The sequence below is a fragment of the Sus scrofa genome, chromosome 14 (genome assembly GCF_054392235.1).
Source record: "Sus scrofa isolate SSC_HxYL_T2T_F1_AM1 chromosome 14, Sscrofa_HxYL_maternal_Yorkshire_Landrace_v2.0, whole genome shotgun sequence".
Taxonomy (NCBI): domain Eukaryota; kingdom Metazoa; phylum Chordata; class Mammalia; order Artiodactyla; family Suidae; genus Sus; species Sus scrofa.
The window spans coordinates 51,485,686-51,511,209 of NC_139396.1; the positions used below are offsets into that span (position 1 = coordinate 51,485,686).

Below are 25,524 nucleotides of genomic sequence, written 5' to 3' on the forward strand. Positions count from 1 at the left end.
GCTTTTATGTAACAGGAACATAAGTTGCTATCCAAGAGATACCTCAAAGACATGGTAGGTAGGTAAACAAGAAGATAAGACTACTCTATTTGAGGCAAGTTATGATAAACTGTGTGAGAGCAATTGGCTTTGAGGGTAAGATTACCAAATTGAAAGATGAGGTGATTTGGGTGATGATAGGTTGTGATTAAAATTAGAAAACTTAAATACCATGTAAGAAGTAGGCTGGCAGAAGATAGCAGAAATTAATTTGTTATATATCATTCCAAGTTAAGAGTTTCACAGGTGAAAAGTTGATTTAAGTATGTACTTAAATATAATTTCTCTGGGACTCAGTTCTCCCACTGGCCATTCATCAATTTCTGTAGTCTTACCCTTCTCAATTCCAGTCCTATAGAAAGTCCTAGACTTTCCACTCTTCATTATACAGTCTCATTCTCTAGATAACAGTTGTATTTACTAACCTTGAGATCATACTTTGGGGGGGGGAGCTTACTCGAATATCTAGCTGCCTAATATACACCTTTACTAGGGCCTAAAATTTTACCTTCAATTTACCAGTAAAACAGTGCTTCAAAAATTTCTTCCACTATTCAAGTTACTCATCTGTTTTAGGATAAAATTATCTCAAGGTACATCATAGTCAAAATTGAACTCACTCTTGGCTTCCAAACCTGGTCAACATATGTTGTTCTCTATCTCTAGTAATCATTTATTCAAGTTTGTTAAGTCAGATCCTGGCAAATAATTCACAACCCTTTCCTCTCCTTCCCCATAACCCTTGAGTTATCTCTGTTCTTTATTTTTCAAATATCCTCTATTAAATACCAACTCTCCACCACTTGCCACTACCTAATCTAACATTTGTTGATTTTATTACAAAAATCTATTCCATCTGTCTCCTAGACTGCCACCAATTCTTTTCCTACCATGCAATCAGGACCATCCTATCAAAATGTAAATTTGTAGCTCACAGACACACCACCTGTTTAAAATGCTTACCAATTTGGGGATGGGAAGAATGAATATGCCTAATATGGTCTCTGAGTACTGGCCTAATTAACGTTCCACCCCGGGCCTCCTCTTGCTCCACTCTGCCTTTTCATACGGAATTTTTTTCCTTTTTTTTTTTTTTTTTTTTTTTCTTTTTAGGGCCACACTTAACAGCATATGAAATTCCCAGGTTAGGAGTTGAATTGGGGCTGTAGCCGCCTATACCACAGCCACAGAAATGCCGGATCTTTAATCCACTGAGCAAGGCCAGGGACCAAACCTTTCATTCTCATTCTCATGGATGCTAGTCGGGTTCGTTACTGTTGAGCCACAAGAGGAACTCCCTATTTTGCTCACTCTTGCATTCTCAGCTCCTAGAACAGTACCTGGCACACTGAATGTGGTAAATAAATGTTACTGAATGAATGGGTGATTGAAGGAGAAACCACCAAAAGCCACAACAGACAAAGCTAAAGTAACCTAAAGCTTGAGCTTCATGGAAAAAAAAAAAAAAAAAAAAAAAAAACCAACCAACTGAAGTAGCTTCTCCAAGATTACAAATGTATCCTATGGCAAAGCTGGAGTTCCTTATTCTCTAGTTTGGCACGCAACCACAACATGTGATAAACCATGCATCGTGCTCTGATTTTTTTCAGCCTTAGATACATAACAGGGACAACTCGTAACATTTTGATCTAGTTGGGCTTTCTTCACGTTTTAAAAGGACCAATCCCAGTATGCAGTGCAAACAATGAGTTAACAGTCGCTTAGAAACCACATGTCCCAGCATGCCATGCTTCGGAGCAATCTCAGAGGTGGGTCTGAGGAAACGCCGTTGCATTCTGGGAGTTGTAGTCTCACAGGACTGGCCCGCCCCTTGTGCAGCTCCGGCGGCCTACGTTTAGGAGGAAACCCTACTGGGTGGCTTAGATCGGCCGGAGCCGGGAGAGCGGTGCCGCCCAACAACCTTGGCCGCCGGCCGGGTGGCCAGCTCCGCCTCTTCTCGTGTCTTTTCCCACAGCCCAAAATGGCGGCGGAGGTGGATTTTGGCGATCTAGAGCTGTTCGAGGCGTTTGACCACGCCGAGGAGTCGATTCCGAAGCCCGTTCACACCCGCTTCAAGGAAGACGACGGCGACGAGGAGGATGAGAATGGAGTCGGCGACGCGGAGCTCCGGGAACGGCTTCGGCAGTGCGAGGAAACCGTCGAGCAGCTCCGCGCCGAGAATATCCTTCCCCTCGCTGGGCCGTGTCACCCGGGCGTGTGGTGGGTGCGGTGCCGGGAAGAGCGCGGGCGGAAATTCCACCAGGGCCAGAACTCAGGCTGAGAATCTAGGGTTCAGATTGCGTAAACTGTCCCCCAGGCCTCGGCGCGGGACCTCTCCCTTAGTGGGATGCGTCTCCTGGACTTGATTCGCGCCTCCCGCCCCCCCCCCCCCAATTCCGGGGCCGGATTTTAGGGTTATTTCGGACAGTTTCAACTGTTAAATTGTAGGCTCTTCACCACTTGTCTTCCTCTCTTTGGAATCACTACCCGACTTCATTTTCTGCAGCCCAGCTAAAGTTGATGAAGCCGTGTTATAGTTAGGAGATACCGGCTGTTTAGACTTTGGCGCAGATCTGTCTTTCCAGTGGGGCAGAAGTGAGGGGTCCTGGGATGTAGAGTCGGGGCCCTTAAGGGTTCGAAGCGCGGAAAGAAAAATGGTTAATTGCTTGAAGAACATTGAGGATTCATTTTAAAGTTCTTCCACTTTAAAATAGCTTCCGTGGTGAAGATGTATTGCAAAGGTTTAGAGAAGACGCGCCAAATCAGTTTCCGTTTGTCTTTAGTTTACAGCCTTTCTAGCAAGATGTGTGACTGTTTTTTCACATTCTTAGAGGGTTTTTGTTTTGTTTTACTATTCATACAGATAACTTTGGTTCAGGTAGTTTTGCTAATGGAAAGATCCCTGAAAGCGGTTGGTAAATCATCTTTTAAGGTTTAAGAGGTCATTTTTTATAATGCCTTTTTCCTCAACATTTTATTATGAGAAATTTCAAAATACAGGAAAGTTGAAAGGATTTTACAGTGATCTTTACAGAGTCCATCCTAGCTTATTAGGTCCTTAACAGTGTCTTATGCTGCATGTACTTTATTTGAATAATCATGATGCTGCTGACTTGGACAATTATCTTTAGTGAGTGGCTGTTTAACTTCTGACAGGACACCGTTGTCTGAATAACGTTTTTGGTTGTCTGTTAGTCTCTTTTGAACTGCATGAACCTGCCTTAGAAAGATCACGTTTAAAAGGATGAAAATGATGTTTTAGTTTTTAGGTCCTGTTACCTAGCCCTGCAACAAAGCAGGTCAGCAAGTGTGTCATCCTCAAAATATTTGTCTTTTAACTTTCCTAACATTGATACCAAAAGTAAGATTAGTAGTTGAAGTTTATGATCTTCATATTTGTATTTACTGAGGGCTTACTCCTTAACAAGGAATAACATCAGGAACTTAAAAGAAAATTGAACATTCTCACTCGACCAAGGTATGAGATCTTGAAATGGCACTTTAGTTGTCCTTTGTTTTTTTATCCTGGTATTAATATTTAATTAGTTTTTTTTTTTTTTGTAAAAAGAAGGTTTAGAAATTTTGTATCATTTTTATTTGTTCAATATATGCTGAAGAAATCAGAGTAATGATCCTTTATTTTTAATTTATTAGGGAAAACTTGAACTGCTTTCAAACAAAGTAGAAAGGATAGTACAATCATAAGTTTAAATTATAACTGCTTGAAACTTGAAACTGACTTATTGGGTGAAAATATTTATGAAACACAAACTGGAAATATTTGCCTTAATGTTCAGAACAGACAGGTTATCAACCCAGCTGTTCCTATTCACCAAACATTTCTGGGAGGTTAGAATTAAGATTACAGTATTAATCTAGGTGTAGATTTATTCATACAATTTAAGTGTGTTCATAAGTGGAAATAATGCAAGATATAGAATTCTTTTTTTTTTTTTTTTTTTTTTAATTTTCTTAGGGCCATATCTGCAGCATATAGAAGTTCCCACGCTAGAGGTCAAATCAGAGCTACATGTGCTGACCTACACCGCAGCCACATCAACACCAGATTCAAGCTGTGTCTGTGACCTACACTGAGCTTGTGGCAACTCTGGATCCTTAACCCACTGAGTAAGGCCAGGGATTAAACCCCCATCCTCATGGATACTAGTTGGGTTCATTTCCGCTAAGCCATAACGGGACTCCAAGATACAGAATTTTAGAAGAGAAGGTAGTTGCTTTTGAAAAAAGTACAGTGAGTAAATTTAACATAATTTAATAGCTCACTAAACCTAAAACATTTGTTAAAGTACAAATTTATTACATAGAATGGTATTTTGAGGCTTTCAGAATTTGAGTGTGCCATGATGCAGTTTCATATGGACTTTTTTGTCCCTGGTACCAGCTGAAGTAACTGGCTACATTAGTAACTAAAACTTCAGATTTTTAGAATTTAGGCATATCTTAGAATATGTCCAAAGAATAATTTCCCTGTGCCATACCTTCCTTCCTCTATTTGAGCACCCCCTTTTTTTTTTTTAAAGTGCTGCACCCGAGGCATATGGAAGTTCCCAGGCTAGGGGTCAAATCAGATCTGTAGCCACCGGCCTACACCACAGCCACAGCAACACCAGATCCTTAACCCACTAAACAAGGCCAGGGGTTGAACCTGCGTCCTCATGGATGCTAGTCAGATTTGTTTCTGCTGAGCCATGACAGGAATTCCATTATTTGAGCACACTTTGTGGATCTACATTCATTTGGTATTAGGTAGTAAATGAAATGTAACTAGGATTTCTAAAAATTTACAATTTTTATGTATGTGAAAATATTTTATTTAGACAACCACATGCTTTAAATATTAAATATTTATAAAGTTATAATTACCTGAGTTCAAATGATTATAGCAGCATCACAGCCTTTGCCAGTTTATAAGAAGCAATAATTAGTATCATGAAAAAGGAATTTTTTCTTCAGAATTAGTGCCTTCCATATTGTCAGACCTACAAAGCATTCTACGGAAAACCAATGCAGAAAGAAAAAAGATTTTTTAGAAAATATTTGTACCCCAAGTCTCTTGATTTAACCCTTATTTTTGGAACCTTCGTGATCAGAAGTACACATTGTGCTTTGTTTTTTTGGGGTTTTTTTCCTGTTTTTACTTTATATTATGAAATATTTCAAACATACAGTAGAAAGTATATTACAATTAATACCCATATTTTCATCACTTAGACTTAACAGTTAATAATTTGTTATTTCCTTCTAATCCCATATGCGTTTTTTTACCGCAGACATTTCAGCATGTTTTTCTTTGTTGTTGTTGTTGGGTTTTTTAATTGGTTTTTTGTGTTTTTGGCCTTTCCCATGGCATGTGGAAGTGCCCAGGCCAGGTGTTGAATGTGTACCACAGCAGTGACAATGACAGATCCTTAATCCACTGGGTCACCAGGATACTCTCTAGCTGTTTTTTTTTGGGGGGGGGTTGTGTTTTTTGTTTTTTTTTTTTGTTTTTTGTCTTTTGAGGGGTGAACCTGTGGCATATAGAAGTTACCAGGCTAGCGGTTGAATCAGAGCTACAGCTGACAGCCTGTGCCACAGCCACAGCAATGCCAGATCTGAGCTGCATATGTAACCTACATTGCTGCTCACAGCAATGACAGATCCTTAACCCACTGAGCGAGGCCAGAGATCGAACCCACGTCCTCAAGGATCCTAGTTGGGTTTGTTACTGCTGAGCCACAATGGGAACCCCCAGCATGTATTTTTTTAAAAGACTTTCATGTATTATCACAACACTATAATTACACCTAATAACTGGCATGATTTTCGTAGTAACATTCCCAGCCTTATTCAGATTTCCCCACCTGAATGCCTTTATTGCTGATTGCTCAAACTGGCCTCCAGTCAGGGGTCATAAAATTGAATGTAGTTTTGAAAAATATGATGTATTTTTTAAAACTGAAGTTCGCGCCATTTGAAACATTTCTTGGGCCGCTCCCGCGGCATATGGAGGTTCCCAGGCTAGGGGTGTAATCTGAGCTGTAGCTGCCAGCCTACGCCAGAACCACAGCAACACAGGATCCAAGCCGCATCTGCGACCTACACCACAGCTCACGGCAACGCCAGATCGTTAACCCACTGAGCAAGGGCAGGGATCGAACCCACAACCTCATGGTTCCTAGTCAGATTCGTTAACCACTGCACCACGACGGGAACTCCTGAAACAAGTTTCTGAATGTCTTCATATTTTATTTTTTTATTTTTTTATTTTTAGGGCCACGCCTACTATATGTGAAAGTTCCCAGGCTAGAGGTTGAATCTGAGCTGCTGCTGCTGGCCTGTACCACAGCCACAGTAATGCTGGATCTAAGTTGCCCCTGGGACCTACACCGTAGCAAGGCTAGGGATGGAACCTCATCCTCACGTAGACTATGTAGGTTCTTAACCTGCTGAGCCACAATGGGAATGCCTGTCTTCATATTTTAATTTTATCTCCCTACTTCATGCAAGTCATTCCAGGTAACAGATTTGTTTCACGTTCCTTACAGGTAAAAAGACATGAGGCAGGTGTGGGGAAATCAAAATTCATCTGCTCCCAGATTTCCAAAGGCATTTCTAGCAGATTTCTAGGCTGCAGTCTAGTTCCTTTTTTTTTTTTTTTTTTTTTTTTGTGGCAGTATTTGAAAGTTAAATACAGGAACAGTAAACTTTTTACATCTCTATTTTAAAATGTTGGATTTGAGATGTTAAGTACAGTGTGCTTTGCCCTCCAGAAAGAGTTTACCCATTTATAAAGTTATTTCAATTTCTCATATATTTCCAAGCCAGATTCACTGATTCTGTTTTAAATTTTTTTTGTGAAATATTTTTAAAAATATGTAATATAAAAGATACCTCTGTAAAACTTAAAGTAGGTAAACTTGGTGAAAACTAGAGTTCCTGGTAGTTCTTGATCTTATTTGTAAAATATTATATAATCTTTGGTACTTAATAATTATAAGGGTTCAATGTTTATACATATGCAAGTTTTACTCTCATGTCTTCTAAAAATATGTCTTAACTTCTGTTTTAGTGGAATATTGGTGAACAATACTAAGTTAGATGGACCTTTATTACAGATTCTATTTATGAACAATGTTATTTCAAAGTAAGTAATTTTTCCTTTCCTAAACATAATGTGCTAATGTATTTATGATATAATATCTTCTATAAATATGCTGTTTTCATTTGTACTTAAGACGATCTTTATCCTTTTACTTAAAATTTATGGAATCATGATGAGAGCAAGGACATTAGAGTCATATAAACCTGAATTTGAATCTGGACTCTACTTTCTACATATGTGAGCCTGAACAGGTCACTGATTCCGTCTGCATATCAGTTTCCTCACTGGAAAAAGGATACCATCAATAACTGCCTCTTAGGTAGCTAAGCGAGCACCTATAATAAGTAGCCTCTAGTAAAAATAACCCCTACCACCATAAATAATGTTAGTCATTTCTCTGTCAAAATCAGGCAACTGAGGTTTTCTCTTAGCTATTTTCAAAGCTTACCCAGGTGATTTTTTTTTTTTTTTTTTTAAATAATAAAACAAGACTTTTTGAGTCTTCCAGCATGCTTGGGAGTAGGATGACTCGGGGCATTCCTGCAGTGCTTGTTAGAATGTTCTGAAATGGTTTGAGGCCTTGACCTATCTCTTCCTTGGAGCATGGTCACAGACATTTCAGGCAGTTGCTTGCCCCTCCAGCAACACCTAATTATATTGTTATCTTATGTGCTCGGTGAGGTAAAGAAGGTAAAGAAACCACACATAGGGTGTTGCTGTGTGGCACATCCATTGCCTACTTTATCTCAGGGGGACCGGATCCTGAAGCTGAGGGGCAGCCAGCGGGGTGGTGAGCACAACAGGGGCTCAGTGCCAGGCACTCGGGGCTCCAGTGCTACTGTCACCAGCAGAATTGGCCTCTGACTCAAGCTTCTGGCAGTCTTAACTTCTGCACATTCACCTCCAGTTGTGCCTGTAGAAATCTTAGGATGTGAGAGCTAAAGAGACCTGACCCATGATCAAGTTTGCTAAGAGAACTTTGGCCCCTCTGCACTGAGCGCCGCAGGTCCTTGACCTGGAAAACTGGAGGAAGTGGACCACAGCAGTTTTTCTTGCATTGTGTTTTGGTCATTTTTTTCTCCAGTTAATATTTATATAGGAGGTTTCCTTACATATGCAGAGAGAGTCTCTGAAAGGAGGATGTGGAAGAACAGAATGCATTGATTGTGTTGCAGAGATAGGTGGCTGTGAGACAGGGTATGAGTGGAGCTTTTCATTAAGTAACCCTTCTTTTGGATTTTAAACCATTTACATGTATTATATATTCAAAAATTAAGTATGTAAAATTTAGAAATAAAATCTGTTTAGTTTTTTTTTGTTTGTTTGTTTTTGTTTTTTTGTTTTTTGTTTTTTTTTTTTTGCTATTTCTTTGGGCCGCTTCTGCGGCATATGGAGGTTCCCAGGCTAGGGGTCGAATCGGAGCTGCAGCCGCCGGCCTATGCCAGAGCCACAGCAACACGCGATCCGAGCCGCGTCTGCAACCTACACCACAGCTCACGGCAACGCCAGATCGTTAACTCACTGAGCAGGGGCAGGGACCGAACCTGCAACCTCTCATGGTTCCTAGTCGGATTTGTTAACCACTGCGCCACGACGGGAACTCCCTGTTTAGTTTTTGCAGTAAATATTTGCCAACTATTAGATGCTGGGCACTGTGTCAGGTTATCATAATCATTTTCTTATCTTGGTAACAATGTGTATTTTTTCCTAAGGAGTAGATTTCTGAGTGTTACAAAGAGACAGTGATTTGATAAACTCTGAAAAACAAAATAACAAAATTTACACATGGCATTAAGACTTCGATCAATTCATTGTTGTACTCTGTCTGGGTTCTGACCATTTTGTCCTCTTACACAGGCAATATCATCAAGAAATAGAGGAATTTGTATCAAATTTAGTAAAAAGATTTGAGGAACAGCAGAAAAATGATGTGGAAAAGACTTCCTTTAATCTTTTGCCCCAGGTACTTCAAACTTAAGAGACTTTAAGATTAGTAGGTAATGCTTCTCATCGCCAATTATCAGGCTCCGGGGATCCTTGTGAATCAGAATCAAAATGTTTATTAAGATTGTCTGTTCACCTCCTGTCCTTCTCCACAATCTCAAGTGCAGATGCACAGCTTTCTTTTGAATTGTGGCTGCTCTTCTGAGGAGTCATAGTCACACCTGGCTACACTCAAAATTAAAGGCTTTTTTTTTTTTTTTTTTTTTTTTTTTTTGCTTTTTAGGCCCAAACCTGCCGCATATGGAAGTTCCCAAGCTTTAGGTGTTGAATCGGAGCTACAGCTGCTGGCCTATACCACAGCCACAGCAACACCATATCTGAGCCGTGTCTGCAACCTACACCACAGCTCATGGCAATGACGGATCCTTAACCCACTGAGAGAGGCCTGGGATCAAACCTGAATCCTCTTAGGTACTAGAAGGGTTTGTTTCTGCTGAGCCACAACGGAAACTCCTAAAGGCTTTTTTTCCCTCCGTTCCCTAACTGGGATACATGGTGTGGGGCAGAAAATTAATTTTAAGAAAGAAAAAAAAAAACCCTCATTGTTTCCGGGGTTCATAAAAAATGGGCTTCTTTTTGTCTAAAATGAATATGTTCATAGGCCATCCTTTCTTTGCCCTGTACTTATTTTAAAAATCAATAGCATGCCCAGAGAAATCTGAGAAGTTTCATTCTATGAGTATTAGGGCATGAATTTATGTTAAGAAAATAAGAATTCGTGATTTCTGGGCTTTTTTTTATTATTTAAAAATTAAGGTGAGTAGAGTCTATCAAATAAAGATCTTTAGCTGCTTATCCTCAGAGATTGGAGAATGGAGTATTTGAATTAATTGTTTTATTTATCACCTTTAGTTTGCACCTATCATATACAATTTTTTTTAAATTTTTTTATTTTTTTGTCTTTTTAGGGCCACACCCACAGCTTATGGAGGTTCCCAGGCTAGGTGTCAAATCAGAGCCGTAGCTGCCAGCCTATGCCAGAGCCACAGCACGGTGGGATCCAAGCCATGTCTGCAACCTACACTACAACTCACGGCAACACTGGATCCCCAATCCACTAAGAGAGGCCAGGGATCAAACCACATCCTCATGGATGCTAGTCAAGTTTGTTAACCTCTGAGCCACAACAGGAACTCCTATATTTATGAATTTATTTATTTGCTTTTTAGGGCTGCACCTGTGGCATATGAAAGTTCCCTGTCTAGGTGTCAAATCAGAGCTACAGCTCCAGGCCTGCGCCACAACCACAGCAACTCAGGATCCCAACCACATATGCAACCTACACCACAGCTCATGGCAACCCTGGATCCTAACCCACTAGCAAGGTCAGAGCTCAAACCTGAATCCTCATGGATACATACTAGTCGGGTTCATTTCTGCTGAGCCACAGTGGGAACTCTTGTCATATACAATTTTTAAAGATTCAAGGAACAAGATATATTTAACAATAAAAACCATACTGAATGTTATTTAATTTTTGATTCAAGAAACACTACAAAATTTGTAGTGGCCTAAGGTCTGTAAGGGTTATAGTATCAGTATTGACCAGTAATATCAAGTTTTATATATATGTATATATGTATATATATGTGTGTGTGTATATATATGTATATATGTATATGGTTTTTTTTGTTTTTTTTTTGTTTTGCTTTTTAGGGCCATACCCACAGCATATGGAAGTTCCCAGGCTAGGGGTCGAATCAGAGCTGCAGCTGCCAGCCTCCACCACAGCCACAGCAATGCCAGATCCAAGCCAAATCTGCAACCTACACCACAGCTCACAGCAACGCTGGATCCTTAACCCACTGAACAAGGTCAGGGACCGAACCGTGTCCTCATGGATCCTAGTCAGGTTTGTTAACCCCTGAGCCATGAAAGGAACTCCCTCCCTGGAGTTATATATTTTTTAATCTTTCTGATAATCTGATTTCAAGATAAAGTATGTCTTGTCAGTTTAAGTGTTGAAAGCTCCATAATTAATTATTAACACAAAAGTCACAGTGTATGCTAATGCTTCAGAAGATACTATCTTTTATATCTTTTTTGACCTTCCCACTTGGGAAATTTCTTTCCTAAACATTCCTACCTAGATTAGCTTTTAAACTCACCCTAATTATGCAATAATGAATTCAGAATTTTATATGCATTAATGGTATGTATTAGAAAGTAAAGTAAGTGTATTCAAATTTCTAATATTTGAAATGTAAAGTTGTTAAAAATTGGTTGCCTTCTGTGACGTGTTTTTCTTTGTATTAGCCATCCAGTGTTATGCTACAAGAGGACCATAAAGTAGAAGAATCCAGTGACGTTCAAAACAACAAAGAAGCTTTTAGTGTAAGTTTGGACATTTTAGTTTAAATTCTGCAGCTATGTTTCCTATCCTCTGTCAGTTGGGTGGCATTTAAATGAGAAAGTGATGTTGTATATCCTCAAATGACCACACATTTCTTTCATTAAATTTGTTACAAACAACATTGTAGGCTTCAGTCTCTAAATATTATAGTTTGCTTTTTAATAACTATTTCATTGGGACCTGGAGGCATAGTACATATACTCCCAGAGGACTTTATTTTTGTCCTGACTATGCTCTGTGTATTCATTTTCTAGAACTTGGATAAAGATATAGAAAGCATGTTTGTGGAACTTACAGACAGATAAAACTGAAAGTGATAAATAGCTAATGTAACAGGTGGCAGATAGGAAATTATACGTGTTGTCAAATGGTGGGCAAACATAGAGGAAGCATAACAGGGATGAACATACATTGAGGTCTTCCAGTACCTGTGCAAAAATCAGCAGAGTCAGTGCAGTGTAGTGGTATGATTTTGCCACTTAGAATTTTTTTTTTTTTTTTTTTTGCTTTTTAGGGCCAAACCCTCAGCATATGGAAGTTCCCGTGCGAGGATCAAATCGGAGGTACAGCTGCTGGCCTATGCCACAGCCACAGCAGTGTGGGATCCAATCCGTGTCTGCAACCTATACCACAGCTCACGGCAACGCTGGATCCCCAACCCACTGAGCAAGGCCAGGGATTGAACCCGAATCCTCATGGATACTAGTCACGATTCATTTCCGCTGTGCCACAATGGGAACTCCTTAAAATTTTTTAAAGAAGATGATATTATCCTGTATTCCATTAAAGGAAGACTGGTTTTCACGTTCATGTCATATTGTGTCCCACTGATATACCACAATTTTAAAGATATGGGGCTGCTGGGATGCTGAAGAGCCCGTAAATGTTATTGAAAAGATGTGTACAGTATGTACACATCTCTGCAAAAGTGACAAAGGCTGTTACTTACAAAGGTGTTGTTTAGATCACCCTGTAGAGTGCCAGGTGGCAGAACTAGGACCAGTGATTGGGTAGAGTAGAAAGAAGCACATTTCAGCTCAACTTTTAGAAAGCGGACATTTCTATCAGAGGTGGAAAAAAATTAAGTGATATGTCTAATAATTTTTTTTTAAGTGAATTCCATGTTATTGGAGAGAGTCAAAGAAAGACCACAATGCTCTAAGGGCACTTTAAAGAAGGATTCTTTATTTGAACTAGATAACTTCATTTCTTTTCTAAACTCTAAGAACTGGGATTTAAAGTGATACTTGTCTAGGAACGGGGGATTTTGCATATTTATTCAGTTGGTTCTTGAATAAATATTTACTAAATGCTTCTTGGTGCCAGGGACCATTCTAGATTCTAGGGACAGGAATGGGAGAAAAAAAATAAAAGCTAGTATAATGAGCAGGGGCAGGAGTGAGAGGGTAACTGCAAGGCACTTGGTTTGGAGAGTGAGTACTTAATGACAGCCTATCTGAGCCAAGACTGAGGAAATTGAGGAAGTGAGCTGGGCTGCAGTTTCAGTGAGGATCACTCCAGGCAGCAGGAGAAGTAAGTGAGAAGCCCCAGGGCAGAAGCAGACATCTGCACACTGCGGCCAGTACTGCTCAAGCTCATTACAGATGCTACTCAGGAAGGTACTAAAATGCTATTCTCATTTTACAGGTGAGGGAACAGACCTGGACTAGTTAGTGGCACAGCCAGGGTTTGAATCTAGGCATAGCATCTTAATCCTTATGTCGCCTCATAGGCCAGAGTGAGGACTTTGGATTTTACTCTGAGAAACTCCTGGAGGGTTTTATGTAGAAATGTGACATGACAAGATTTGAATGTTTAAAAGACCTGACTTCTCTGTGGAAAACAATCTGTAGCTGGTTACATGTGGAAGCTGAGAACTAGTTAAGAAGTTTCATCTCATGTGAGAAAAAATGGCAACTTAGACTACAGTGTGAATGGCCATGATGAGAAGTGGTTAGAACCTGAATATACCTTAAAAGTAGAACTGATCAAATGTGTTGATGAATTGAATATAGAGTATGAGATCAAGCGAGAGAGCAGAATGACAGGGTTTTGGTCTGAACAACTGCAATATCATTACCTTTTCTAAAGGGAAAGCCTGGCCGGGGAAGCAGGTTTGGATGGGATAGGAATCCAGTGCAGGTTTTTTTTGTTTTTTGGTCTTTTTAGGGCCGCACCCGTGGCACATGGAGGTTCCCAGGCTAGGGGTCAAATCAGAGCATAGCTGCTGGCCTATACCAGAGCCACAGCAACTTGGGATCTGAGCTGCGTCTGTGACCTACACCACAGCTCATGGCAATACCAGATCCTTAACCCAGTGAGCAAGGCCAGGGATCAAACCTGTGTCCTCATGGATACTAATCAGATTTGTTTCTACTGAGCCATGATGGGAACTCCCCCCCCCCTTTTTTTTTTTAATTTTTTTTTGGCTGTGCCCACAGCATATGGAAGTTCTTGGGCCAGCAACTGAACCTGCACCACAGCAGCAGCCTGAACCACAGCAGTGACAGTGCTGGATCCTTATCCCACTGAACCATCAGGGAACTCCGTCCAGTGCAGTTCTACATCTGTGAGTTTGAGATGCCTCTTACATGTCCAGGGAGAGCTGTCAAGTCAGCACTTGTACGTACAAGACTGAGGTTTAGGAACCGTCAGAACTGGGCTTTGAGGGTTGGCAGCATAGAAATCTTATTTCGTACCATTCACGCCCTGGGTGAATCACCTAGGTTGTGAAGTAGAGAGAAGATGGAGAGATGACAAGGATCTTGCAAAGAAGACCGAGGAGAGTAGGTCAGGAAGCAAACGGAGAGAATGGTGTCCTGGAAGCCAAAGGACGAAGGAGTGTCTAGAAGGAAGGGGGAATCAACCATGCCAGTTGTAGCGGACAGGCTGAGATAAAGGCTGGGAACTGTCCTTTGAATTTGGCTGTCTGGGGGTGATCAGGGAGCTCCATTGTTAGATAGCTTCATGCAGTGTTAGGCACAGAAAGAAGTCTTACTGGAAATGTTCAAAAAAGGATGGCAGTGTCATTTAAAAAACAAGTGGGGAGAACTATTCTAGACAAAAAGAAGCTAAAAGGACTTAACATCTAAATGCAATGTGTGAGCCTAAATCAAATCCTGGGTTGGGGGCGGGGAAAGCCTACAGGACATTTTGGGGACAGTTGGGGAAAACTGAAAATAGATTGGGTAGATGATATGAAGGTGTTATTAATTTACTTAGGTGTGGCAGTGGTATTGTGATTTGTAAGAAAATGTTCTTACAGGGCTCATATGAAGCATTTAGGGGTGAAGTGTCATGAAAAAGAATCTATAGTTGCTTAGTATGGAAGCTGGAACCCGGGTAGAAAGTTCCTGTATTCATTTCAAGCAAGAGAAGAAAATGGCTTATAATAATATGATAATGGTGGCGACTTAACATTTTAAAAATGGTTCAGTAAAGTGTGTGTGTGTGTAAGGAGAGAGGGATGCACACAAAAATCAATTAACAATTGTTGAATCTAGGTGGAGGGTACATGGGTATCCCCTGTACCAATTTTTCAACTTCTCTGTAGGAAATCTTCCCAAAACATTGGAAGAAAAGAAAAAGAGTGATTGGGAGAAAGGGAAATGGAAACAATGAATGTAAAATATAGACAACTTTCAGAGAATCTTGCAGCAAAAGGAAGCAAAGAAATGGGGAATTGGAGGGAAATACAAGAGTTCTTGACAAGTTTTTGTTTTTTAAGTCTGGCGAGAGTGCAGCCAATAGTAATGATCCAGTTGAGAGGAAAAACTCAATGACTTAGGTGACATTCACTGATGGGGATTTTATTTACACACCAGAATCTGGCTCCTTTAACTAAGGAGATGATTATTTCTAGTAATTTCATCCAGAAATAAATTGTTAAAACAGTTAATCATAGTCTTACATTATTTAATGTCTTTTTTTTTTTCTGCTTAAATAGCAATATTTTTTGACTTGTTTTCTGCAGGTTGTAGGAAGTGTCCTGTATTTTACTAATTTTTGCCTTGATAAATTGGGGCAACCGCTACTAAATGAAAACCCTCAGCTTACGGAAGGATGGGAAATACCCAAGTATCCTACATAGTGAATGAAGATCTTTATGCACCTTGCTATTAAGTTCACCTTAAAAACAAACAAACAAACCAAATTTTGCAGACAATGATAACTATTCCTTAATAAAACTCACTAAAGGTACCAGCAAGTCTTCAGCCACATTGTTTCTCTAGAAGGGCAAGAAATACAAGTAAAGGCAAAAAGGTTTGTGTGGGGAGTTGTTTTTGCTTTCTTCTTTTTTTTTTTTAACAAAACCATAAACTCTTTTAGCTTGAAAAATTACTATTCTTTATTGCCGGCTTACTATAAATAAATTAACAGATTAATCTAGAATTTCATATAGACATATGTTAAATGTTTAAATTGATCATGCTGGAAATCATTGGTTCACGCCTGATATGCCTGGGTGGGTAGAAACGTATAATTGCTGCTGTCAATCTGATTGCTGTCTTATAACCATCTGCCCCTTTCCAAATTACCTCAAGGAAAATAAGATAATCTGTTTGCCTCGATTCTTCTGTTACCAGCCACTGACAAAACTCAGAGGTAACAGATCACTTGGGAACATAAGGGTTCTTGGTTAAAAGACTAGTTAAAAGTACCATTTGTTTAGGAGTTCCCTTGTGGTGCGGCGGGTTAAGGATCCGGTGTTGTCATTGCAGCAGCTCAGGTTGCTGCTGTGGCGCTGGTTCAATCCCTGGCCTGGCAACTTCCCCATGCCGCAGGTGCGGCAAAAAAAAAAATTACTGTGTGTTTAAGGGTGAACGTCTACTCATTATCACAGATATTAGTGATTTGTGACCTACTTACTTTCTTGTTTCTCTGATACAATTTGGTATCATATAAAATTTTGTTGATTTGCTTTTATATTTCCATTTACAATATGAAAATCTTTGTTTTTTTGACTAAATAGGCCAAAGCCTCACTGTTTCAATTGTGGTTCTGAAGAGCATCAAATGAAAGATTGCCCAATGGTAAATTTTTCTCATATAAAAAAAAAATCTTTGAACCAGAACTTTCTAATGTTTTCAAGACAGCTGTGGCATTGTGTGATATGAAGCACCTTCCCTGTCTTTACTTTCCTGTAGTCTTTGACTTTGAAATCTTTTCACATTTGTATATAAATTTTGAAACATCGGATTTTTTTTTAAATAATTCATTATAGTGCTCTGTATCTGAGATGAATGAAAGATGTGCATTTATTTTCAGACAGCTTATTTTAAAAACTTGATTTTGTAGTATACTACCGAGGTAGTAAGAAATTCAATGACTGCTTCTCTTCCTTGCTTTTTTTTTTTTTTTAAATATCCACTCTCTTTTATACTTGTTCTTTGTACATTAAAACTGATAGCATCTGTCTGCTTAACCTAGACCAATTGTTTATATTTATTTATTGTTTATATTGTTTGTATTTAATTTCTGAACTACATCTAAAATGCTTGATACCATTCTTACACACTTAGCCTCGGAATGCTGCTCGAATAAGTGAGAAGAGAAAAGAGTATATGGATGCCTGTGGTGAGACAAACAATCAGAATTTTCAGCAGCGATACCATGCAGAAGAAGTAGAAGAAAGATTTGGAAGGTTCAAGCCAGGAGTTATTAGGTACCTTTGTCACTTTAGCGGTGAACACCGTTTCTGTTTTGCCAGTATTTGGAACATTTTGTGTATCTTCAGGGTAATAATCAAGATATGAATGTTTTCCAACAAGGCTCTAGTGTACATCAATTAATCCGGAAACATTTATTGAAATTGTAACGATGTGTTTAATAGGCACCATGCCACATGCTGTGTAATACAAGACATAGGATTGTTTTAAAATATCAGAACAGCGAGTTCCCTGGTGGCCTAGCAGTTGAGGATCCTGCATTATCACTGCTGTGGCTCGGGTTCAATCCTGGCCCAGGAATTTATATGTGCCAAGGATGCAGTCAAATAAATAAAATAAAATATCAAAGCAGATTGTATTTTCATCCAAAACAAGAATATAGTATTTTTCTTCGTCTATTTTTATTTAGTGAGGAACTTCAAGATGCACTGGGTGTGACAGACAAGAGTCTCCCACCTTTTATATATCGAATGCGCCAGCTAGGATACCCACCAGGCTGGCTTAAAGAGGCCGAACTAGAGAACTCAGGGCTTGCACTCTACGATGGCAAAGGTACAGTATGTTCAGTTAAATAAATCAGCTTAAGTGTTATCTTTTTTTAAATTAAAATATCACAGTAAAATATGATGGGAATGGCTGGCTTGTTTTAATGGTTGCTAAGTTAACTAAAAAATATCATGATAATTTTTCCTTTGTTTTACAAGGGGGGAACTAAAACTTCATTGAGAATTATTAGATGGTTATCTGGATTTGCTCAGGGACTACCTAGGCCAAAGTATTAGCTCTCTAGTTAGTCCTCATAAGGTCTTGTCCTCCTTGGTAATGGTAACAGGAATATACCCATCTGGGCCAGGAGACCTATAAAATTAGAATACATAAACCCTCTTATAATCCAGAACTTCTCTAGAAAAATAGTCACATGTGCACAAGGAAATGATGTATATAAAGATACTTTTTAGCATTGAATATGATAGTGAAAAACTGAAAATGGAGAATGGCTAAGTAACCCATGGTAGATCTAAGCTGTGGAACCCCTGCAGTATTTAAAGAGTGGAGTAAATCTGGATGAGCTAACATAGCAAAATCACTGTGCGATAACTGAGTTTAAAAAAGCAAGTTTCTGAATGACTTACATATGATACCATTGGTCTTAAATTTAAAAAAAAAGAGAAAAAGAGAAACTCCCCATGGATGAAACAACGCTAGTATTTTTCAAAATAATGAAATGGTCCCCAGGTATCCTTTGAAGACTACTCTCATCTATAAAGTGGTTTTAATACCTCTTAGTGTTGATATGAAGATTAAGTAAATGAACAGTTGTAAACTATTTAAAATGCTATCTGAAAACACTATTTTGTACAAAGTAAACATTATATAAATGTTTAATAAAGGAATTGGAATAGAGCACCAGGCAAATCATGAGTGCAAGGTAGACTTTTAAGCAACTCATGGGAGAACTAAAATTTCCAAGATTTTAAGTATTTTAGCAAAACGATATGTCCATGTTGTTTAAAAATTCTTAATTTAATGGTTCAGACAAGTTATAATTAAAGCTATTCTGAGAATGGTTCTTTGACCATGAATATAAGTCCTTTCCAGGTCTACTTTTGGTCTGGAGAGGGATATATTTATATGGGCATCTAGCAATATTAACTTTTTTGATGGTCTGTAATAGATGGTGCTGATGGAGAAACAGAAGCTGGAGAAGTACAACAAAATAAAAGTGTCACTTATGATCTCTCGAAATTGGTAAACTATCCAGGTTTTAATATATCTACTCCCAGAGGAATTCCAGATGTAAGTGTATTGGTTTCTTATTCTTCTGGAATATGACCTTATTTATGTAGGTTGTTCAAAATGTTAGCTTATGTAGCAGTTACTGTTAGAAGTAAATGTGTACTTAAATTATGTTTAACTTTTTTTTTCTTTTTTAAGTCCACTCCTGAGGCATATAGAAGTTCCTGGGCCAAGTGTTGAGTCAGAGCTGCAGCTGGAGCCTATACCACAACCACGGCAACACCAGGTCTGAGCCACATCTTCGACCTGCACTGCAGCTTGCAGCAATGCCAGATCTTTAACCCACTGAGCAAGGCAAGGGATCGAATCCACATCCTCAGAGACAATGTCGGATTCTTAACCCACTGAGCCACAGTGCGAATTCTGGTGTTTAATTTCCTTTATGTTGATTAGAATGTTAAGTGAAATCTTATATTCATCAAAAAGAGGAGTTCCTGTCGTGGCGCAGTGGTTAACGAATCCGACTAGGAACCACGAGGTTGTGGGTTCGGTCCCTGCCCTTGCTCAGTGGGTTAACGATCCAGCGTTGCCGTGAGCTGTGGTGTAGGTTGCAGACGCGGCTCGGATCCCGCGTTGCTGTGGCTCTGGCGTAGGCCGGTGGCTACAGCTCCGATTCAACCCCTAGCCTGGGAACCTCCATATGCCGCGGGAGCGGCCCAAGAAATAGCAACAACAACAACAACAAGACAAAAAAAAAAAAGAAAAAAGAAAAAAACCCAGATTTTTTCTGATTTTATGCCCTAAGAAAAGGAGCTAAAATAGAATAGATTCTGTAAATCTAAAACTATTCTAAAATTAAAAGTTTTTGGGTTTTTTTTTAATATGGAATGGCAGTTCCGTCATGGCTCAACAGGTTGAGGATCCAGCACTGTCACTGCTGTGGCCCTGGTTACAGCTCTGGTGAGGGTTTGATCCCTGGCCTGGGAACTTCTGCATGCTGTGGGTGCAGCCAAAAAATAGAAACAAAAAAAATATGGGTTGGTTTGAAGCAGTATTGTAAGCTTTATACAATTGCTTGGGAAGTAAATTTCTGCCTTCAATAAATCTAAGTATACATAATTCTTTTTTCCTACTCTTCCCATTTTCCTCCCCAAAGTAAAATTTCTCCCATAATAGAAAGTTTTTCTACCCTTAATCTTTTCCAGCTTTTATGTTTCAGGATTCGGCAACTAACTATAGTGGTAGTGGTATTTTAATAAAAATGCATTCTAGGTGTTCTAAGGGTCTAAGCAATAGAGAAGCAGCTAAAGGTCTGAACTTGGAGTCTAGTGAACAGCTACAAAGACAAGTGTATAATTAAGGTCGAAATTGCAGGTTGCAGACCATTAGTGCCTCTGGAAGTGGGTTCAAGTACCAGCCTACATTCCAGTCCCCTTGGGGGTGCTCATGAGAAATGCACATTCTTGAGGGCCCCTCCTTCTCCCCTTAGACTTTACTGACTTAGTCCATGGAATCTGTTGGTTTCATAAGAGCCTGAAGTGATTGCTCTTGAGAACCCCTGTTGAATGTGTTACAGTGATGAGAGAGAAACAAGTGATGTTGAACCTTAAAGATTAGTACTCAGTTTGGAAAGAAAAAAATCAGGAAATAGAAAACTCAGCATGAGTGAGTTAAGAGGAAGGAGCAATGAACAGTCCTGTGAGTGCATGTCAGGAGGGTGGGAGCCATGTTTCTGCCTGTAACTACTTGTACATAGAACCTTTTTGGGCCAAGTGATTTAGTCAAGTAGTCTTTTAGTTTTCAGTCCTGGTCATTATGCAGGCAGAACTGGGGTTTTTTCTCTTCAATGTACCACTGTTTTCATTATTCCCCCGCAAAAGGAAAAGTCCCATGTGAAGCAGAACTATAATTTGAGACCTCCACTTTACCTCAGTGAGCAAGATCTCAAGGCATGGTGTTTTCCGAGTACATACTTATTTTTCCCTTCTCTTTTCATCATTAGGAATGGAGGATGTTCGGTTCCATACCAATGCAGGCATGTCAGCAGAAAGACGTGTTTGCCAGTTACCTAACTTCTAACTTTCAAGCGGTAAACAGATTTTCAGTGTGGTTTATAAAAATGTATCGCTTATCGCTGTGGGATTTGATTTTGTAACACAATAGACATTTTACTGCCTTTTCTTGCTTTGTGTATATATATATATATATATATATTTATTTATTTATTTAGGTCTTTTTTTTTTTTTTTTTTTTTTTTTTTTGCCATTTCTTTGGGCCGCTCCCGCGGCATATGGAGGTTCCCAGGCTAGGGGTCGAATTGGAGCTGTAGACACTGGCCTACGCCAGAGCCACAGCAACGCGGGATCCGAGCCGCGTCTAAGACCTAGACCACAGCTCACGGCAACGCTGGATGGTTAACCCACTGAGCAAGGGCAGGGACCGAACCCGCAACCTCATGGTTCCTAGTCGGATTCGTTAACCACTGTGCCACGACGGGAACTCCTCTTGCTTTGTATATAAAGCACTCTTTGTTTTCTAATGAATCCAAAGGAAAAAGATGGCTACATTCTCTAGTACCTGGACTTAGTGCCAGATTGGCTTGCTCCATTGTATTCAAGCGAAGGGGCGGAGTTTCGATCTTGGTCTGCCACCACCTAACATTCATTTGGTTTGGTTCTCCGTTAGCCAAGTGTAAGGTCCAACAGCAAGAGGGCTTCATCTCAGTCCAGCCCCAGCAGTCCAAAGAAGCAGAAGAAGGAGGGCAGCTTGGCAGCCTCACCCGCCGACATGGAGCTCGACTCGGGTAGGTTTCTTCCTGTGGCTTAGATTTCATTGAGAAAGTAGGACGAATTTGTATGCTCCTGAGTTCTGAATGAAAGAAGAAGCTCTTTATGAACATTGTCTAAATACTGAGTCTTATTTAATCCTTGGGTAGCTGAGCATCTCCAATATTACTGCTCAGAGCTGGGTTGGAAGACTCATTGGTTGGTGTGAAGCCAGCTGGGCCAACCAGCTGGATTCCTGAGTTAGATAGACCTACCCACCCAGGCCCAGCACCCCAGACCGGCTCCCTGGGTTAGTCAGTAAAAAGTAACTGACTATTTAAAAAATGCTTCCTTTCAACTTTTTTATGCATTCTTTGCTTTTCTGATTGACTTAACTTCTTAAAATCTTAAGTGACAGTTACTTTTCTCACAGGTGTTATTGCTTGTATGATAAAGTTCAGACTAGTTTTGCATGGCCTTCGCAATTCCGTGTTATTTGGTTGAATTTTCCATATTTTTTAATACACATAGTGTGTTTCAAACTCCCCTACTAGGCTCTGAGGACAGGGAAATTCATAAGGCACAACTGCTGCCCTTGGTCACAGCTCTCTGTCACCTAGGATTGCAGATGTGTAAACATTTTAATATAAGTGTGGAGGCCTGTAGTTATACATACAGAGGTTAGTATTTCAGAGCTGGTTACCGACTGTAACAGTGGCACCAAGGAGAAACTGAGCAGCTGTGCTGAGTGAAGACATAACCTCTTCTAAGGAATGACCTTGAGCTGCATCTAGAAGGATGAATTCAGAGGTTTACCAGGGAGATGAGCAGGGTTAAGGTGTCTGAGACACCGGGAATACAAATGCAGAGCATGAACCATTGCAGCACACTGGTCCAACAACAGAGTGACAGCTGGAGTCATTTAAACCAAACAGTAAGAAGCAACATGGTGGAAACAGACAAATTCATTGTTGTAGACAGCCTCCTAAGGCAAAGAGGAGATTGGACTTCTTCCCATAGATGATGGGAAGGCTAAGAGGATCAGATTTGTGTTTTAGAAGGATAAGAGTTTGGAGGATGGATATAATAAGGAAGATGAGTCCAGAGGCAGGAATGACTCTCATATTCCTGACAAGCGGTAATGGGCTCCAGGTAACATAGCAGCTCTGACAGGCTACCTATGGGAGAGGGTGGACCCCAGCAAGACCAGGACTTGGTGTGGGTAGGGGGAAGGGAGGGCCCTCCGGGAGGGCCCTCCCCTCTGATGACGAACAGGTTTCAGTTTTGGAGACTTCAGCTGGGTGCCCTGGCAATGGTATTTGTGAGCACAGCACGTAGGATCCTTTGTTTTGGACAGGTCAGATCTGTTGTGCTGTGGGACACAGGTGGTGATGAGCAGTGAGCTGCATGAACCCACAGTTCAGGCAAGCAGTCTAGACCCGGGGCAGAGTTGGGCCGTAAGACCCGGGGAGTTCCTGCCCTGCCTCCTCAGCTTCATCTCTTCTGGCTCCCACCCACTCAGGAGCCCAGGCAGTCGAATTTCCAGCCAAACTTCCTGCCTTGTTAAAGCTTTCCCTTGATTCAAGTTCTTAGCGCCAGATGTCCTGCCAGCTCTCCGTGCAGATGTTCTTTTCAGGTGGATTGAGGACATTAAGCAATGGTCATGGTATCTGAGGATCCCCTCTTGAGCTGGTTGTTTTTGGCCATTGAATCTCTGGACTCCACCCAAGTCTTATTAATAAACATCTGTAAAATCAAATGCTACATGACAGCTTCTCAATATCCTGTTTCAGATGCAGAGGTCCCAAGCAATGAAGCGTTTCAGTTTCAGCCCCCGCTGCCCCCTGGCACTCCTCCCCCTCTACCCCAGGGCACCCCTCCACCCACCTTCACCCCTCCGCTCCCCAAGGGCACCCCACCACTGACTCCCAGTGACTCACCCCAGACCAGAGCGGCGTCTGTGACTATGGATGAGGACGCACTGACTTTGGAGGAACTTGAAGAACAGCAGAGGCGGATATGGGCGGCCCTGGAGCAGGCCGAGAGCGTCAACAGTGATTCTGACATTCCCGTTGACACACCTCTAACTGGGAATTCGGTTGCCTCTTCACCTTGTCCGAATGAGCTCGAGCTCCCTGCCCTGGAGGAAAAACCATCTGAGAAGCAGATGCCAGATGAGGCTGAGGTACCAGACACGTGTACAAAGAAATCAGAGGTTGAACAGTGCTCGAGTCCAGATTCTGAGGCTGCCTTGCTCGACCAGAAGGAAAAGGAAGCTTCTGCTCAGGTCAGCTGCAAAGATGCTCCCCTTGGTAATGGCAGCGTCAAGTCAAACTGTGCCATCAGCAATGGAGGTGGCAGCCAGAAGCTCCTTCACGTGGACACCAGTCCTGCCACGGCCCCTAAAATCCACAGTCCCATCCCTGACATGAGCAAGTTTGCAACCGGAATAACGCCGTTCGAGTTTGAGAACATGGCAGAATCTACTGGAATGTACCTCAGGATAAGAAACTTGTTAAAGAACTCACCTCGAAACCAGCAAAAAAACAAAAAAACTTCTGAATAACTGACAAAATACCAAGAGCTATTTAATTATCTATAACTGTGCATTCCGGTGATTAGTTCTAGGTGGACAGGTGGAGTTGTTCTCCTCCTTGTCCCTCTCATGTTGAAAAATCTATCCAAGGCTTAATCGTGGTCTAAAGTCAGGCCTCTTTTAAAGAACGGAAAAACTGGGCTTGCTGGTTTACTATATTTTATTCTCACTGATAAAAACTCAAGAGGGAGATGTAAGTATGGTTTAGAGATAGTTAAGGTTTCTACTATTTTTGAATCGTGAGTGTCTGTCAAGAGTGGTGATTTTTATCTGTCTTTTGTATATTGTTTTCCCTTTCTACATTTTGCTAATTATCCTGTATGTAAGTTTAATATATCACTTTTTAAAAGAAAAAAACCCTAACCATTTAAAATTCATATTTCAACTCTGACAACCAAATGAGAAAAATCAGGGATGAACAGCTTTATCCCATTTGGGGTATTTTTGTAAGTAATTTACATGCATCAATTTTAATAACACTTTTACTTTTTTGTAATTTCATTCTTCATATAAGCTTGCTATACAGGTATGTTCATCTTTGTGTACAAAGTTTAATAAATTAGTTTTCATATACATAATCTAAGACTTTGAATACAAAAAAAAAAAAGACTCACAATTAAATTAGTATATACAACCTTGTAAGTTTAGAAGTAAACTATGTGATTGCAAAAATTAGTGGTAGCAAGGGAAATATATGAAATTTCAAGTTTGGGTATTTTCAATGAATTTCAGCCTTTAATATAAAAACAGCAGAATCTTTTAAAGTAGTTATTTTGAAAAAAAATAAATGGAGGGCAGCTAGCCTTTGTGCAAAAATAATTTTCTAGATTTGAATCCTATGATCATTAAAAACAGAAAGACATAAATTGTGTTTAATTATCATATACATATATAAGATAGAGCTGAAACTATGTTTTTTGTCTTTATGTGGAATGCCATTACAACTTTATAGTCAAGTCCATGAAAATAAACATTTAGAAGATCATGAATTATTAGTTTTAGGTAGTGTTATTCTGCTCTCGGGCCAGCAGAGGGAGCAAAATATAACCATTCCAGGTTTAGTTTTCATTTGGGGAACTTGAATAACCAAATTTACTGTTCTATAAACAATAAAGGGAAGGAAAATTATATGAAAAAGGGAGATTTATTTTCAAGGCTCTCACAGAACATCTTAGAAATGGAATAAAATGTTTACTACCCTTGGCTTTTTTTCTCTGAGTTAAAGTCCATAATAAAACTGATCTCTTACAGTAGTT

At 40.0% G+C, this 25,524-nt stretch overlaps 1 protein-coding gene across 5 annotated transcripts; it reads left to right on the plus strand.

Moving 5' to 3' along the window:
- Nucleotides 1–1,921: 1,921 nt before the first annotated feature.
- ZCCHC8 (zinc finger CCHC-type containing 8) lies at nucleotides 1,922–25,524 on the plus strand. Of its 5 annotated transcripts, none has more exons than NM_001190154.2 (14): nucleotides 1,922–2,219; nucleotides 3,475–3,517; nucleotides 7,112–7,186; nucleotides 9,002–9,107; nucleotides 11,405–11,482; nucleotides 15,475–15,578; nucleotides 15,699–15,764; nucleotides 16,474–16,534; nucleotides 17,024–17,166; nucleotides 17,580–17,722; nucleotides 18,846–18,967; nucleotides 20,910–20,996; nucleotides 21,593–21,710; nucleotides 23,466–25,524. In NM_001190154.2, exons 1-14 carry the CDS (start codon nucleotides 2,021–2,023, stop codon nucleotides 24,236–24,238), a joined length of 2,118 nt encoding a protein of 705 aa, NP_001177083.2. In that variant the 5' UTR covers nucleotides 1,922–2,020; the 3' UTR covers nucleotides 24,239–25,524. The 5 variants fall into 5 exon arrangements, with proteins under 5 accessions (NP_001177083.2, XP_084849096.1, XP_020927669.1 ...); XM_084992970.1 differs by having other exon boundaries at nucleotides 2,001–2,219; nucleotides 3,475–4,611; nucleotides 6,060–7,186; nucleotides 23,466–25,521; XM_021072010.2 differs by lacking the exons at nucleotides 15,475–15,578; nucleotides 15,699–15,764 and having other exon boundaries at nucleotides 2,001–2,219; nucleotides 23,466–25,521.